At 41.7% G+C, this 16,021-nt stretch overlaps 2 protein-coding genes across 4 annotated transcripts in view; both read left to right on the top strand.

Moving 5' to 3' along the window:
• Nucleotides 1-15,765, top strand: part of Steap4 (STEAP4 metalloreductase) — a 32,925-nt gene extending 17,160 nt beyond the window's left edge. The window contains exons 1-5 of one of the 3 annotated variants that reach the window (XM_004647766.2): nucleotides 1,548-1,641; nucleotides 10,573-11,030; nucleotides 11,871-12,398; nucleotides 13,676-13,840; nucleotides 15,152-15,765. In XM_004647766.2, coding sequence (XP_004647823.1) covers nucleotides 10,575-11,030; nucleotides 11,871-12,398; nucleotides 13,676-13,840; nucleotides 15,152-15,451 — 1,449 coding nt within the window. In that variant the 5' untranslated portion in view covers nucleotides 1,548-1,641; nucleotides 10,573-10,574 and the 3' untranslated portion in view covers nucleotides 15,452-15,765. Of the gene's footprint in view, nucleotides 1-1,547; nucleotides 1,642-10,572; nucleotides 11,031-11,870; nucleotides 12,399-13,675; nucleotides 13,841-15,151 lie in introns of those variants that run through there. The other 2 variants (XM_023708041.1, XM_023708042.1) reach the window with 2 other exon arrangements.
• Nucleotides 15,766-15,831: 66 nt separating this feature from the next.
• LOC101567212 (eukaryotic translation initiation factor 4 gamma 2-like) overlaps nucleotides 15,832-16,021 on the top strand; it is a 14,902-nt gene continuing 14,712 nt past the window's right edge. The window contains exon 1 of the mRNA XM_023708039.1: nucleotides 15,832-15,837. Coding sequence (XP_023563807.1) covers nucleotides 15,832-15,837 — 6 coding nt within the window. The remainder of the gene's footprint in view (nucleotides 15,838-16,021) is intronic.

Raw genomic sequence — 16,021 nt, 5'->3', positions numbered from 1 at the left:
GAAGAAGAAGAAGAAGAAGAAGAAGAAGAAGAAGAAGAAGAAGAAGAAGAAGAAGAAGAAGAAAACTCAGAGTTCCCCTAGTCTGCCTGTCACCAGACACCAGGCTCACCAATCACAGGCCCCTTCCAGACACACCTTCAGGCCTTCTTTCCTGGAACAAAAGCTCCTCTATCTATGAATCTTCATTCTGGGAGCGTAGATGCTATAAAATCAATGAATACCTTCTCATGCTCTTCCCTGGCCTAAGAACACTATAACTCTGCAAATCGTAATAATTTGTGGTAGGTTTATTAATGAGTGCAATAATACGTATGTGTAAAGCCCTATACTCAGCTAGGTGGAGAATTCCAGGCTGAGTAGCCCAGGTGTCAGAACCTGCACTCCCGCAGAGCAGATACAGCTGCAGTAACTCTCAGGCCTAACCACTGCAATAAAGCATAGCCTATGCTGTTTAGAACAAGAAAACATTTAATTACAACTAATGACCCAACAAGACTTCCTGGAAGGCTTGGCGCCTGAGCTAACTGCATGAGATGCCCTGGGGACAGTTACAGTCCAAGCAAGAGGGAGGTGAGTTCACCAGAACTGAATGGCAACTTTCATGTGACAGCAATCTGGATCTTGACAAGTACACTGTGGAAGTTAAGGCCAGATGGCTGAGTGAGAGACAAAGTAAGAAGGCTCCGTTTCTACCTGCAGAGTTTGGAAGCACAGTAGTGCTTCCTTCTCTAAGTTATCAAGATTACGGAAACATTAACCCACCACTGCCGTGGCTATTGAGGTCTGTCCACATCAGAAGGCATACAATCCAATAGCACATTCCGCAGGCCCTCCACGCTGTGGGTTCCTCCTCTGCAGGAGCCCCACTTATGGGTTCAACCAACTACACCTCAAAAATACATGGGAATGCATTTTAATATGTGTGAAGCATTCAGACGCTTTCCTTGTTGTTATTCCCAGTATAGGGTGACATCTATTTAAATAGTATTTACATCCTATTAGCAGTTGCAGATAATCTAGACATGATTTAAAATACAGGAGAGGTAGTGCATCTGTTCTACAAGGCACTTCAGCGTCCCTGGATGTGGGATTCCCAGGGACCCTGCCAGCAACCTCCTGAGATACAGGCGACAAATGTACAGAAACTATCCCATCCTTCTCGGCTGGCTTCTGTAAGTGACTTATCTACCGACGTTAAGACCTGAAAACTCAAGATCACCCCCAGCTGTGAGCCCCACTGAAAAGCTAGCACTTGGTGGAGCAGAGGACATGGGGCCTTTCCCTCTAAGCCAAATCCCAGGAAAGCTCTGTTTTAGCAGCCCAGCTTCGGGTTCCTCTGCCTCCCCGAGCTCCATCAGCCCTTGTACACCGCAGGTCCTAGGCTGGGGCGGGCGGGTATCATCCCTCGCGGGAATAAGCAACAACAATAGCAGCACAGGATGTTCTGGTTCTTCAGGCTGTCCGGGATTTCCAGCTTGAACACTTCCTGGAAACCTTCACCGCTTCTCTTGCGAAATCTAGCGGGCCCTCCCTCTGCTCCTAGGCTTCTTATAACCCTGCGGAGCGCAGCGGGCGCCCAGCCAGCTCCAACCGCGCTTCCTCTCGAGCCCAGCCGTGCAGGACCAGACCTCCCTCCCGCAGGTGAGGTTTCCCAGCTCGGCTGGCGCCTGGCGCCTCCCCGCGCTCCCTTCGCTCCCTCGCCTGCCTCAGCCCGCTCTCAGCCCAGGTTGTCCGGTCGCTGCTCCGAGCTCGCGGGCCCCAGCACTCCATCGGGCGCCCTATCCGTTAGGCGTTCGCGCGCTTCCACCTTCTTGCCTGGAATTGCTCATCACCGCCACCCCTGGTGCAGAAAGCCTGAGGGAGGTCGGCTTTGGTTCTGCAGCTTGCTTCTGGGTTGGTGGGAATCTTTGGTGCCAATCAGAAGGGAGACTGAAGAAATATGGGCTGCCAGTCTCTCCCTTCTGAGGCGGATTATTGACCAACAGCTGGAAATTTGTCCTGAGATTGTAACCTCTTCGATCTGGAACTAAGTTTCCTTCGGCGTTTTAACAATTGCTTTAAAAGAGAAATGTTTGGATTGTAATTTACAGGAAAACGAAGCTAAAGCCCTATTTCTCTGTCCAGAGCAGGTGGAAAGTAGCTTTTTTCCCCTCTCCTCGGGGTGGTTAACTTGAGAGTTTTCTTTGAAAGGTGACTGGTGTGGTGGGACATGAATCTTATGATGGGAGAGGGTGTGGAGAGTGCTGTACTCCTGGCCCAATACCTCAGCCTCAATTCAGATGTAAATTGAAAGGCTGTTGGTCCAGAGGATCCACAAAGCCCAATTCAAGCCTTGTGACTTAAGGGGATGAAGTTTTGCAATGTACTAGAAATGCCATTAATGCTACAGGTATAGCTGAGTAATTACTTTTTTCATGACAACACAGGCACACTTTTATAAGGGAGAGGTACTGCCCTTCGGGGCATGCTGAAGTCCTACCACATTTATCATTCAGGGAATATTCTCAGCTTTCCAAGTAATCCTCAACCTTGTTATGTGAGACTGTCCTATTCTACATAAATGGCAGGCATATAAATGTCACTCACAAGAATTTCTTTTTCTGATGTGGTAGGTGTGATTTTATAAAATGGCACATTTATTTGAAGCAGTAACTTTCTTGAGATATGGCCTTTTGCAAAGCCCCATTCTTTTCAAAATGCTGTGGCTTAGCATTATGCCAGGCTCTACCTGCATGCATTTCACCAGCAAGGTGAGCCCAGCCATCCCAGAAGGCAGAGTGAAGCAGCCCCTGCTGCCAGGCCTGGGGCTGTAAAGCAAGAGGTACATGTGTACTGAGAATTTGGCTCCCAGCGCTTTCTCCATTTGGCAACATTTATGGTTTTGCTGAAGTCCATATATAGCAATTGGAGGGCTGGCCAAGTAGCTCAGCAGATTAAAGCACCTACAAGCAGGCGCAGGGGATGGGGTTCAATCCCCAGGTCTTCCATGACAGCCCTGCTCCCGGGGGATGATGAGATGGCAATTGAGACTGGGCATGGGGATGTGTGCCTGTAATCCCAGCTCTTGGGAAGCTGTAAACAGGTGGATCTCTACAAGTCAGATCTAGTAGTGAGACCCTGAACACCCTGTAGACCCTTCCATACAATACAGAAAAAAGAAAAAAGGTAGCAATTGGAGGCTCAGAAAATGTATGCAGGAACTCACCCCTAATTTAAGAATGATTTCCTGAGGCCTACCTTGTTTAAGCTCACTGACTGTTTTTTAGAAGGAACTAAGATTTTCATAAACCTGTAAGTAAATTGGAAACCTAAGCCATGCACAATGTCAACAACTTTAAAAAACAGGTTTGTTTGTCATAGAAACTCATATTTGGAGCAGCTATGAACAACCATTCTGTTACCTTATCTTTTAAAAGGCCACTCCTAAGCAACCTACAGTCATTAATACCATTAGTAAACAGGTAAGTGTTCTCCTTTGAAGGTCTAAGTAGCTGAAGTGCAGTGGGACTTGGAAACACATTTCAGTGTTTCATGATCCTAGCCCTCTAGTTCTCTCCATGAGCAACTGAGGTACATTTTATCAACTGCTGTCTAGAAATCATCTCCCTGGAAAATCGTAGGAAAGCTGATAAACTGCGAATGAAGCAAAAATGAAAACCCTATAGCACAACAGACCTTCAAAGCTTGAAGACTTGCTAGGGCACCTTGTAGTTAGTTTCTCAGAGGGTGAAGTTGTTTGTTAAGAGACTCCAGCTACGTCTGCCTATAAGCCCTCCACTGAGAATCTAGAATACACTGAATAATAAATTTGTGGAGGTGGGCTTTTGGGATTTTTTTTTAAGCTTCAACTAGGAAATAACAGAAATAAGATTTAGAAAGATAAATTGTTTGACTTTCCTTTATACATCCAAAGGGAATAATTCACTACGAAGTCTTCCTAAAGAGTTCTGCATGACACGTTAAACCTCAGAATTCTTGCAGTGGTTTCTTATAGGTCATGGCCAAAATGGCTTGAACTAACACGTGTTCTTTTGTTAAGAAGAAATCAGTTCTGTGAGGAATAAAACAATAAGTAGCAAGAGAATAACTAATACTTAAAACAATGTATGATAGTATTTGGTTTGTATGTATCAACAATTTGTTCTTTCAAAGTCATGAAGGCATTTAGAACACAGAATGTGCATACTGTTTGAAGACTATCAAGAATGCACTAGGCCACTGCAAATCTCCATGCTCATTCACCAGGCTCAATGTTGATATCCTAATCTAAATTCTTCTCTGCATTGTTCTACAACAGTGAATTTAGCCACAAAGAGAGAGGTGTTATCACACTGTCCTTTGATAGTCACATACTTAGGAAAAGTTATTTTGAGAGTCACGTTTCCTTTACATGTAGATTGCATGATCAGTCTTAATCATTCAATAAAATAGAGTTCATTTTTTTTATCTTAAAAGAAAATGCACTCAGAGGGTAACTTTGAAAAGTAAGGAACTATAATTCTGAATAAAAAGACAACCAAGATGTGACTTAACTATGTCACCTATTTCTTGAGTTATTAGTAAAACATACTCTTCTGAACCTCAGCACTCGAAGAGAAAAGCTACATGAAGACTGTACCAGGGCTCCCCGCAGATCTGCAGTAAGCCCTAAACAGGAGTGGAGAGTGCATGGTTAACACTGGGGATGCATCGTTCACCTCAGTCTGCTGTTTTTATAGAATGGAAACTTCAACCCTAAATTAAATCGTGGCCAGAATAACTTTGCACAGGCTTTGGTCAACTGTCTTGCCCTGTTTCCCAGCAGGTAATACCCCCCAACTATCCTCCCCAGGGTTTCTGGCTTCTCTGCACCTTTCTCTGCTCTGGCTCTTATACAGTGCGTCTCAGCAGTTAGATTATATGCCACATCCTTCCCATTTCCAGAGATCCTGGAGTCGTAGGTCATCTAAGTTATCCCTTTAACCCTGTTGTGCAACATAGAGGCTGTTCAGGAAATCTCTGCTGAAAACATGAAGGCATGCCAAGTAATTAATTGATGATAATACCAAAACTTGTTTAGAGTGTGCATATTAAAAGAGAGACTTTGATAACTATACATAAATACCACTAAGAGTAATTACCCTTTAAAAAAAAAGAGCTAGTTTTAACCACAAGGCTAAAATATAGATATAGATATATTTTCATTTAACTATAAATAATAATTGATGTCCAAATTATCAGGAGAATCCATTAATTATAGGCAGATTCATTTCTAGACAAAATATTATCTAGTCTTTTTAAACCAAACCCTCCTGCTTTTACTGCCGCAGGATGTACTTTATTTTCAATAAAATGCAGATATATTTGTTTTCCTTAAAGAACTCTGGTCTTACTAAAAACAGAAATAGTTCAGTGGACAAATGGGATGGGCTCAAGTGTTCAAATAAGGATTTGATATTTTAAAAATTCTTTTGCTCTCCAGTTGCCCCTGGGGTATACTAAAACAAATGCTCTGAACCACAAGAGGGTTGGCATTGCTGGTTAAGCTTCAGATGGAGCTGGAGATGGAGCTGGAGATTTGTCATGTTCGTGAGGGCTTTCAGAAGAAGTAACAAAGCATGACCCACAAAAGTCCTGTTCATGGGCATCAAATTAAAATAAAAAGTCTTGTCACATCTTACAGTTTGAAGGTGCCATTTAATCTGTCTTTCTGGAAAATGCAAAGTCAAACCACTGGATTTGTGTTCTGCAGCACTCAGTGGCGGGGGGACATCACATGTTCAGAATCCAAAATCCAGTTCTCAAATAGAGACTTTAACAATGGTTTCATTGAAGTGCCTAACATGACAGTGCTGCACTTTCTATGTGAGAGTGACAGTGAAAGAACACTGTAGTTTATTTATGAGCTTTGATTGAAGTGTACTGTAGTGTCGCGGGTCCTGAAAAACAACTCTTCGGGATTCCTTGAGAGAGTTACTGATCAAAGCTACCTTGAGGTCCTCACCACCTCCTGAGCCTGGCACTCTAGCCTTCTCCCTTGTGACGCCTGCACATGCAGGTATGTTGCTTCTGAGTTTTCAAAGATAGGAATTCAGCCTCTCCGCCAGAGGTTTCCTATAGGAAGGAACTGCAAAGGAAGTGCAGTGGTTTAGCAACCCAGGACAAGCCCCTCTCTGTCCTTTCCCTTGCCTTAGAAAGCAAAAACCCTCATCTATTTATGTTTTCCCATGTCCAGGGACGTTCAACTCTACATACTTTAGAAACTCCAAGATTTGTTTGCTTGGGTTTGAGTTTGTAGGTGCAGAAACCTCCACACCATCTCAAATGAATGGACTCAGAATCTCAGCAGGTAGTTTGCTAGCTTTTCAGCAACCTGTCTGCTTTAATGTACGACAGGAAAAGCACTACCGCTGGCCATTAAGGGAAAGCTAACAAACGAACAAAAAATAATGATGAAAAGGTTTAAGGCAATGACTCTCAATTTTAGCTACACATTAGAAGCACCTAGAGGAACGTTTTTAATAACACTAAAGCCAGTGCCAGGTTCTGCCCTAGCCTCATCCCGGGGCAGAGCAGCACGATTTCCTAGTACAATTCTTTGCAGAAGTGCCTGCGGTTGTGTAACCCTTGGTGATGCTTAGAAATTGTTTAGTGGCTAAAGAAAGATTTTTTAAAAAGAGTGCTAGATGGCTATCTTTCTGTCTGACCGTGACCAGCAACCTCTCAGACAAGGCCGATGAGCCCTTTTTGTCTACTTATCTTATGTTGGATTCTAGCACACTACTTTTTATCGCTAAAAATTATGTCACAATGATGATAGATTTGTCGTCGTAGGGTTTTTTTTTTACTACTTCAAACACTTTTTAGTATAAAATTTTTCCCATTTTTTAGTTTATATGGATATGTAAAACTCAGCAAGCTAAGAAACAAGATTCCTAAGAATGAGTGTAACTAAGGCTGAGGCTTTGTATACAGAAATCTGTCTTTATTTGAATTTTCTTTATATTTTAAGAATTAAAGAGGATTTCATGGTGGCTAATTTTTCCTTTCATAATTACCTGCATCAGAAAGTGAGAGTTTTCCTTCCTTTTCCTTCTATAAATGATATTCCATACATAAGTATTTTTGTTTTTTCTTCATTCTGTAAAATCATTGGGGAAAACAAATCATTCAGTTTCCAAGTGGAAGGCAAGAAAGTAGTCACCTTTTAGAAGAGCTATAGCTGTGTTGCTGATTCTTCTTCTGAACTGAAAGAACTGGAAACAGGGTCTACTTTGAGACATGAAGAGGGCACAAGCTGCATTTGGCCCCAGCCAGCTGACATCCAAAGGGCTTACCCTCCAAATGAGATCTATACCTGTAGTCCATCATTAAAGTACCCACTTAGGCAGATACAGGGACCAGGGCTCAATTTTCAGCTTGCTGTGCTAGTCCCACCCCAGGGCATGTGGAGACAGCAATTGAGACTGGGAATGGTGGTGTGTGTCTGTAATCCCAGTGCTTGGGAAGCTGAAAACAGGAAGATCACTACGAGTCTGATCTGTGTAGTGAGACCCTGTAGACCTTGTACTAAATACACTAAAAAATAAATAAAATAAATCTACTGAGCTGCACGTAGTAGTGCATACCTGCAATCCCAGCATTGAGCTCACAGAGAGGTGCTAACCTCAGCCTCCCATGTGCTGGGATTATAGGCATGCACCACCATGCCAGGCTGACATCAAATTTGGAAACTTCTTTGAGTTCTAAAAGTCTTTGATAAGACATAAAATCTATGAGTTGGGGGAAATATACTGCATATCTGACAGAGGACTCATTTAAAATAAAGGACAATCAAAATTCAAAGTTATAATATATAGATCTTCAATTAGAAAATGAGCAAAAGACATAGAGTGTCTCACCAATGAGGACTTGCAGGTAGCAAAATAATAGGAGGTAAAATAATCACATAGGAGCGTGTTCCACATCATTAGCCATTGAAGAAATGCAAGTCAAAAATATGTATAGCAAAATGATAAATGCTGTCATTCATTAACTGCTACTATAGTACAGCCACTCTGGAAAACACGCAGCCATTACTTATAAAGCTACATGTACACTTACCACATGACCCAGCAATTGCACCAGCTGCCTTTATCTCAGTAAATAAAAACTTATTTTCTTTCTTTCTTTCTTTCTTTCTTTCTTTCTTTCTTTCTTTCTCTTTCTTTCTCTCTCTCTCTCTCTCTCTCTCTCTCTCTCTCTCTCTTTCTTTCTTTCTTTCTTTCTTTCTATCTTATTGAGATAGGGGCTTTCTATGCACCTCAGGCTGGCCTTGAGCTCACTTTGTAGCTCAGGCTGGATTCAAACTGTCAAGGATGCCCCTGCTTCAGCCTCCTGAATATAGGATTACAGGCATGAGTCAGCATGCCCAGCTGAACAGTTCTCTTCATACAAAAATCTACACAGGACTGTTCATATAGTTGTTTGCAGTACTCAAAACTGGAAACTATCGAAATGACCTGTATTACAGAGTTTAAACAGTGCTATGGGTGTACTCATTGGTCCTGGGTTCAATCACCAAACTATGGTATGTATACATATTGTAGAATCCTACTCAGAAATAAAATGAAAACATGAAACACACAACATCCTGGATAAAGGAATGCCAGCTCAAGATGTTTACAGGTGGTTTCATTTATGTAACATGCTCAAAATGAAGCGATGGTAGACAGATGAAGCAGACAGCGAGGAGGCTCGGGAGTCTCCCAGTGACGAAGGATCTGCATCCTGAGCACGGCTGTGGGCCTGAGAATGTGCACAGGAGTGAGTTGCCAAGGAAGTGTGGCTGCCCGTGTCCATGTGTCAGTGTCCTGCCTGGGATACGGTACCACACCTGTGTCCCTGTGGCCACTGGAGGGGAACAGGAAAGGGTGGGCAGAAATGCCTGTACCATTTTTTCAAGTTCCTACTAATCTAAATTACTTTTTTGAAAAACTTTGAGCAGTTTTTGTCGACATAGATGTGTTAGATTCAAGCATTTACAGTGTGGGATGCTTGACATCATATTTGAACATGTCTGTGGTTCAAATACTGGACTACTCAAAGTGGGGCTCAGCCTGCACTGTTCTGACCTCGGGGAGGTGAGGAAGGGGAACCCTGCAGGTGGCTGTGATGGGGGGGCAGTTCCAGAATGTCCCCACATGAACAGCTCCTCACTCTTACAGGATAGCGCCTGTCCTTGGCCTCCAGATCACCCTCCCTAGCTTTGGGTCATAGCCAGGTGGGAGCCCTGCATGCCCAGAGATGCACAAGGAACAGAACGCTGTGCTACGTTCCATTTCAACCCTTCTTTTCTTTTCCTGTTTACCATCTTTCCTATTATTTTTTCTATCTCTTCTTTTTTTTTTTTTTTGGTTTTGTTGTTGTTGTTGTTGTTGTTGTTTGCTTGTTTATTTGTTTGTTTTAATGTATTTAGTACAGGGTCTGTAGGGTCTCACTACACAGATTACAGGCACGTGCCACCAACCCCAGTGTCAGTCGCCATCTAAGAGCGCCCCAGGGACAGGGATGGCACAGCACACAGGGATCGAATCTGCAGCCCCTGGGGTCTGCCTAAGCAGGCGCTTTAGTCCGCTGAGCTATCTGGCTGGCCCTCTATCTCTTCTATCTAGGACTTTTTTTAAAAAACTCTTTGAACAATATACCTTACTGCCTCCCGCAACTTATGATAACACCTAGCTACTGGAAGTGGCAGTGCTGTCTGTCATGGATGTAAGGCAGTCCCTACATGATACTCACTATAAAATGCCTCCTTCACTTGACTTCCCTTGTAGTGCAAAAGCATGCAAACATCCACTTTCGTGAGTTCAATTATGAGGATATCTTCCCAAGAGTCAAATGTAAATTCTTCCAGAGAATTACCAGGATTTTTGTTTTTCACATGTTGTTAATTTCATCATTGCAGTTATGGTAACTTCTTGTGTGATGCCAACTTCTTTGTTCGCTTGGTTTTGTTTTAGGTTTGCAGTTTTGGGGGAGTTTTTGTTGGGGGTGGTTTGGTTTGTTGAAACAGGTTGTACGTAGTCCAGGCTAATTTTTATGTATTCACAATAATCATAGTTATGATTCAAAAAGTTTTCAGAGCAAAATTGACCAATTACTTACTAATCCGTAAGTTATAAGCCAATTCACTTAGATTCAGTGACACAAAAATTCTAAATAAAACATTAGTGAACAGAAGCTAGCCATTTTTAGCAGAAAGTGCACATGGACCAAATGAAGATTATTCTAAGAATACAAAGATTCATTCTATAAGCTTGATTTTAGAAAATCTGTTAATATAAACACTGTATCTGGAATTGTAAGTGTTCAGTAAATGTACTATCATAGCAATGTAAGTCCATAGTTTAAAACATGTGCCAATTGGTTTACACTGGTTGATTTTGTTAAATAAAATATACATGACAATTTTTATTCTTGCCTAATTTTGCAGAGAGTATACAATTAGAAGATTAGAACATCTGTTAATTATATTACTTCCTGAACATAATTCTAATTAATTTTTCCATGCCTCCGATATTCATATTTTTGGTTTTTGTGGTTTATTTTCAGGAATGGAAAACTCTTGTACAAATGCATTTCCTCTCACCATGAATTCTTCCCAAAAGCAAGAAACTGTGTGTATTTTTGGAACAGGGGATTTTGGGAGATCTCTGGGATTGAAGATGCTCCAGTGTGGTTACGCTGTTGTTTTTGGAAGTCGAAACCCCCAGATGTCCAGCCTGCTGCCCAGTGGTGCAGAGGTCTTGAGCTACTCAGAAGCAGCCCAGAAGTCTGACATCATATTTGTAGCAATCCACAGGGACCACTATAATTTTTTCATAGATCTAACTGAGGTTCTCAAAGGGAAAATACTGGTAGATGTCAGCAACAACCTCAAAATCAATCAGTATCCGGAATCTAATGCAGAGCACCTTGCTCAGCTGGTGCCAGGCGCCCATGTGGTGAAAGCATTTAATACCGTGTCAGCCTGGGCTCTCCAGTCTGGAGCACTGGATGCAAGTCGACAGGTAAGATTAAATAAATTTCCAGTCAATATCTAAAAGGTGCATCTTGGGGCTGGTGAGATGGCTCAGTGGTCTAAAGCACCTACTTAGAACAAGCTAAGCTAAGCTAAGCACAGGGACTGCTGTTCAATCCCCCAGCACCACATGCCAGCCAGCCGCGCCCCCTGGTGGGCTGAGCTGGCCACACACACACACAAAATAAATAAATAAATAAATAAATAAATAAATAAATAAATAAATATTTTAAAAATAAAAATAAAAGGTGCATCTTTTAACATGCACGTACCCCAGAGATCTTAAAATAAAATGCCTGATAAGTATTTCATTTTTCTAATACGTTTTCTAATAATTTTATTGGCTTTGACCCTGAAGGGTAGTTGGTTTTCATGATTCATTTCCAACTGTATAAACCTTCAGCTTCTAGTTGGATGGACCACAGTGACTTCATGTCTGGAGCCCTCTTGTCCACCCTAAAAATGAACACAGCTTGTTGGGTATCCCTTTGCACTCCCATTACCTTGCTCAAAAGTGGTCTCATTTACACCCATAAACTGGAAGCAGTCATGAGTGATGTGGTACCCACACACGCTGTGAAGAACTGAGTGTTATGTCAGCATGATGTGCCCCAAGCCACCCTCAACTTAACACCCAGATACTGAGCTAACCAATATCATCATGTGTGCATGTCTAAAACACTGCTTTCTTAAATATGTTACTTCTGTGTCTTTGTTGGAAAAAACAATTCACTGCTACACGTAACTCTGCATGGTGTTTATATATACTTTCAAAATGATTATTAAAAAACAAGTATAATTACAGAATTAATTAATTATTTTAACCCAGGTGTTTGTCTGTGGAAATGACACCAAGGCCAAACACAGAGTGATGGATATTGTTCTCACTCTTGGACTTACTCCATTGGATCAAGGATCTCTTCTGGCAGCCAAGGAAATTGAAAACTACCCCCTGCAACTGTTCCCGATGTGGAGGTTCCCCTTCTGTTTGTCTGCTGCACTGTGTATCTTCTTCTTCTTTTACTGTGTTATCAGAGACATAATCTACCCTTATGTTTCTAAAAAGCAAGATAACACTTTTCGCCTGGCTATTTCCATTCCCAACCGTGTCTTCCCAATAACAGCACTCGTGCTGCTTGCCTTGGTTTACCTCCCTGGGGTTATTGCTGCCATCCTACAACTGTACCGAGGTACAAAATATCACCGATTCCCAGGCTGGCTCGATCACTGGATGCTCTGCAGGAAGCAGCTTGGCTTGGTAGCTCTGGGGTTTGCCTTCCTGCACGTCATCTACACACTTTTGATCCCTATTCGATATTATGTACGATGGAGAATAAGAAACACAACCGCTACCCAGGTACACCTCTTTCCATTTGTATTCTCCTACTCCTAAATCAAAGAGGAATGTTGCTACATGATGTTCTGTTTCACAGTTACAGAAAATGACTCAGTAGGCATCTTTATTTTCTAAACTAAGTAGAATTAGAAGCATCATGTCTGGGATTTTTAATGAATCCACTTAAAATCTTATACAACTATTGGGAGTACAAGTTAGATACCTAGGTTCATTTGGATCCAGAACTGTACTCCCTGTGGCACTGAGTCACAGGACTCACTGTGACACTGACAAGGTTTTATGTACCTCCTTACTTTTAGAAGTCAACACCATCTGTCTTGTAAGGAGGCTGTGCAAATATACTGAAGCAAAGCAAATTCACAGAAGAGTGCTTCTAATGCCCTCAATGCTTTTGACTTCTAGAAAATTGCCCTCAATAACAAGAAAACTAAACAGTTCTGAGCAAATATCAAATATTATGTTATGTGTAGTTAAAAGTCTCAGAATCAGCTGGATTTAATGGCACGTGCCTGTAATCCCAGCACTTGAGAGGCTGAGGCAGCAGGACCACTGTGGGGTCGAGGCCAGCAAGGGCTACAAAGTGAGCAAACTGTATGGTAAAATCCTGTCCCAAAAAGATAAAAGGGGGGGGGGGAAGGACTCAGAATCAGTAGAGTGTTCTAAGTCAGTTCTAGTTTAGAAATTCCTAATGTTGACCAATTCTAGTGCAGTCTCAAAGACTGCTGTAACGTATTGATGATACCTCTGTGGGTTTCTCTACATTTTTTCTCGAACAAGTGCATGAATATTTCTCAGGAAAGAATTGACTACAAGGGCCTGCTTCCTCTCAACCTCTGATATGAGAGATTCCACACTATAGTATAACATAGTCAAGGTGAAAACACCCAAATTCTGGGTGTGAATAATTAGCATCTAAAGCAGCTATGGTGTGTTGTAGCATTGTGGAATTCTGATGTATTATTTGAGAGCATAAAGCTTTGCTTGGGGGGCAAAAAGTCATTTGGTAAAGAATGTACTGTTTACTTTTAGTATTTATAAGGTAAATGAAAACTGCCTGCACAACCTCAAGAGTTAAGAATTATAATAAAATTCTAGCAGAACAGGTTTTATAAAGCCGAAAGTATTTCTACGTATATTTATTTTTACATGATCCATAAGAAATGCCATGCAATTTGCTTTGGGCAAATAACACCTTGAAAATGATATTTTAGTTTGCATAAACTGTGGGCAATCTGTATAAAAATGTATTTTTAAAAATTGCTGATAATTTTTCCTAGGTGATAAGCAGGAAGGATGATCCCTTTAGCACCTCTTCAGCCTGGCTTTATGATTCATATATGTCTTTGGGAGTCCTTGGATTTTTTCTGTTTTTACTCTTGGGCATCACTTCCTTGCCATCTGTCAGCAACATGGTCAACTGGAGGGAGTTTCGATTTGTGCAGGTAAAGATCGGAAGGTTTAAACTTGATATTGTAATGTGAATGTGTCCTTACAAATATTCTTATTTATCTCTCATACCAGGCCTAATTTTCCATTTTGCCCCATCACTTCTATTGACCTTGCTAAACACGCACATTTGAAAACTCGGAACTCTGGTTAGAAACAGTTTTCACTTACTTGCAGAGATTTTCTACAATGATTTCTCCTGAGTCACAGCTAAGACTAGTGAAACCTGCCAAGAACTATTAAACTCTGTCTTTGGAGATGTACTAGGTAAATGAAAATGTGTACGCTGAAAAGAAACCCAAAGACAAAATTTCATCTTTTGAAAATTAAAGCTACAGTAGGAACATATTAATAAAGAAAGGTAGAGCTTGGAAAAAAAAAGCTAAAAACCTTCAAAGCAAGATTTGATAAATACAGTCACTTCACAGACACTTCATTAAAGCCAGTTAGTAGCCACCCTAGTATCTGTCTATCCCTGTGCGGTAGTGACTCTTACAGTACAGCACCAGCAGTATCAACTTCTGGGCCACTTGGGGGCTTGTTAGATGCACAAAGCCCCAGGCCACACACAGACCTGGTGAATCATAGGCTGTGGAGGTGGAGCCCAGCAATGAGTTTTAACAAGCCCTCTAGATGATTTTGATGTGGGCCCACTGGGAACCAGGGTCATAAAATAGACCACTGGTCTTTGAAATTGGATTTGAATGTCAAAGCTTGCAGTTTCTTCCAGGGACCAAGTGCAAGAAAATTTTGCTCATGAGAACACTTTCACTCAAGACATTAGGACAAAAGTAATGAATCTAGAGTTGCTCCTCCCCAAAAGAATCTGGAGGTGCCCCCCCAAAAAAAACCCTTCCGTATAAAAAATGTAGCAACTGCTCTTTCTATGGTAAGTAGCATCTGTTTTCAGTAAGTAAGATAATGGAGGGCTTGACTTCATAGTCACCTCTACTCTCCAGAAATGATGATAAATAAGGGTTTAGCATTGGTGACCAAGGACAGGTACATTATTTATTCTAATTCAGAACAGTTCACTCCTAGGAAATTTTCCATGGAGCCAGATTAAGGTAAGTCTACCATGTCAAATTTAAGCAACAGTCTTTCTTTTAATGAAATACTTACCACCCTAAAGACAGTCCAATTAATGCCTTATGCTGCACTTAGCAAAGCATCCTTAATATTATAGATTGCAAGTGTTTATAGTTATTGACAAATAAACTTCACTGATTCCTAGTGTTTACTTCAAAGGAAAATAACGTTACTATGGTCTTCATTATTTTTCCATTTGTTTGTTTGTTTATTTATAGTCCAAACTGGGTTTTTTGACACTGATATTGTGCACAGCCCACACCGTGGCGTATGGTGGGAAGAAATTCCTTGGCCCTTCAGCTCTCAGATGGTACCTTCCCTCAGCCTATATCCTAGCGCTCATCATTCCCTGCACGGTGCTGGTGATCAAGCTTATCCTCGTCATGCCATGCATAGACAACGCCCTCACTAGGATCCGCCAGGGCTGGGAAAGGAACTCAAAATACTCAAAATCATTATCATTTGGAAAATCAAATGTTTCAAGCAACGTTGAATGTACCTGGGCTTCTGAAATCTAGCAATAAATGTTGAGAAGAAAGAAATCGATGCGATTAAGAAAGTTGCATTTCCCCACCACCACCTGAGGTTTATCTGCACAGAAGGAAATTTTGCCAGATTTTGAGAAAGTACCATCAAAGGAGACCTCCATTGTAACTCAGGTCAGCGGCGAGGCCGCTGGGAACCTTGCTGTTTCTTTTCCTGGAGACCATTGAGCTGCCTCCCTGCAGGCAGGAGAGAGGCATGTAGGATGGAGATTAGCTTTGTGGTTTCACACTAAGAAAGTTCTTTGCTGTGGGCAACCACCATGACCTAATGTTTTGCAAAATCCAGGGAAAAAAAATACATGCAACTTCCTGCTCTGATTCAAGGACTGAGTTAAAGAGACAGAAAACACAGCATGATGGTAGCCACTAGAACCAAGACATAAGTTGTCTCCATGATTTTTAATAGGTGCGGGGGATCAAACCCAGACCTTGGCTCATACCAGGCAAGCATTCTGCAGCCCTGCAGCAGTGAATTCTATCGTTAAATGTATCGCTTAGTTTGGCTTTTACCAATATGAGTATCTGCTTTGAGGAACTATCTTA

This window comes from Octodon degus, unplaced genomic scaffold (assembly GCF_000260255.1).
Source record: "Octodon degus isolate 3935 unplaced genomic scaffold, OctDeg1.0 scaffold00323, whole genome shotgun sequence".
Lineage (NCBI taxonomy): Eukaryota > Metazoa > Chordata > Mammalia > Rodentia > Octodontidae > Octodon > Octodon degus.
This window is presented reverse-complemented; position numbering and strand designations above follow the sequence as displayed.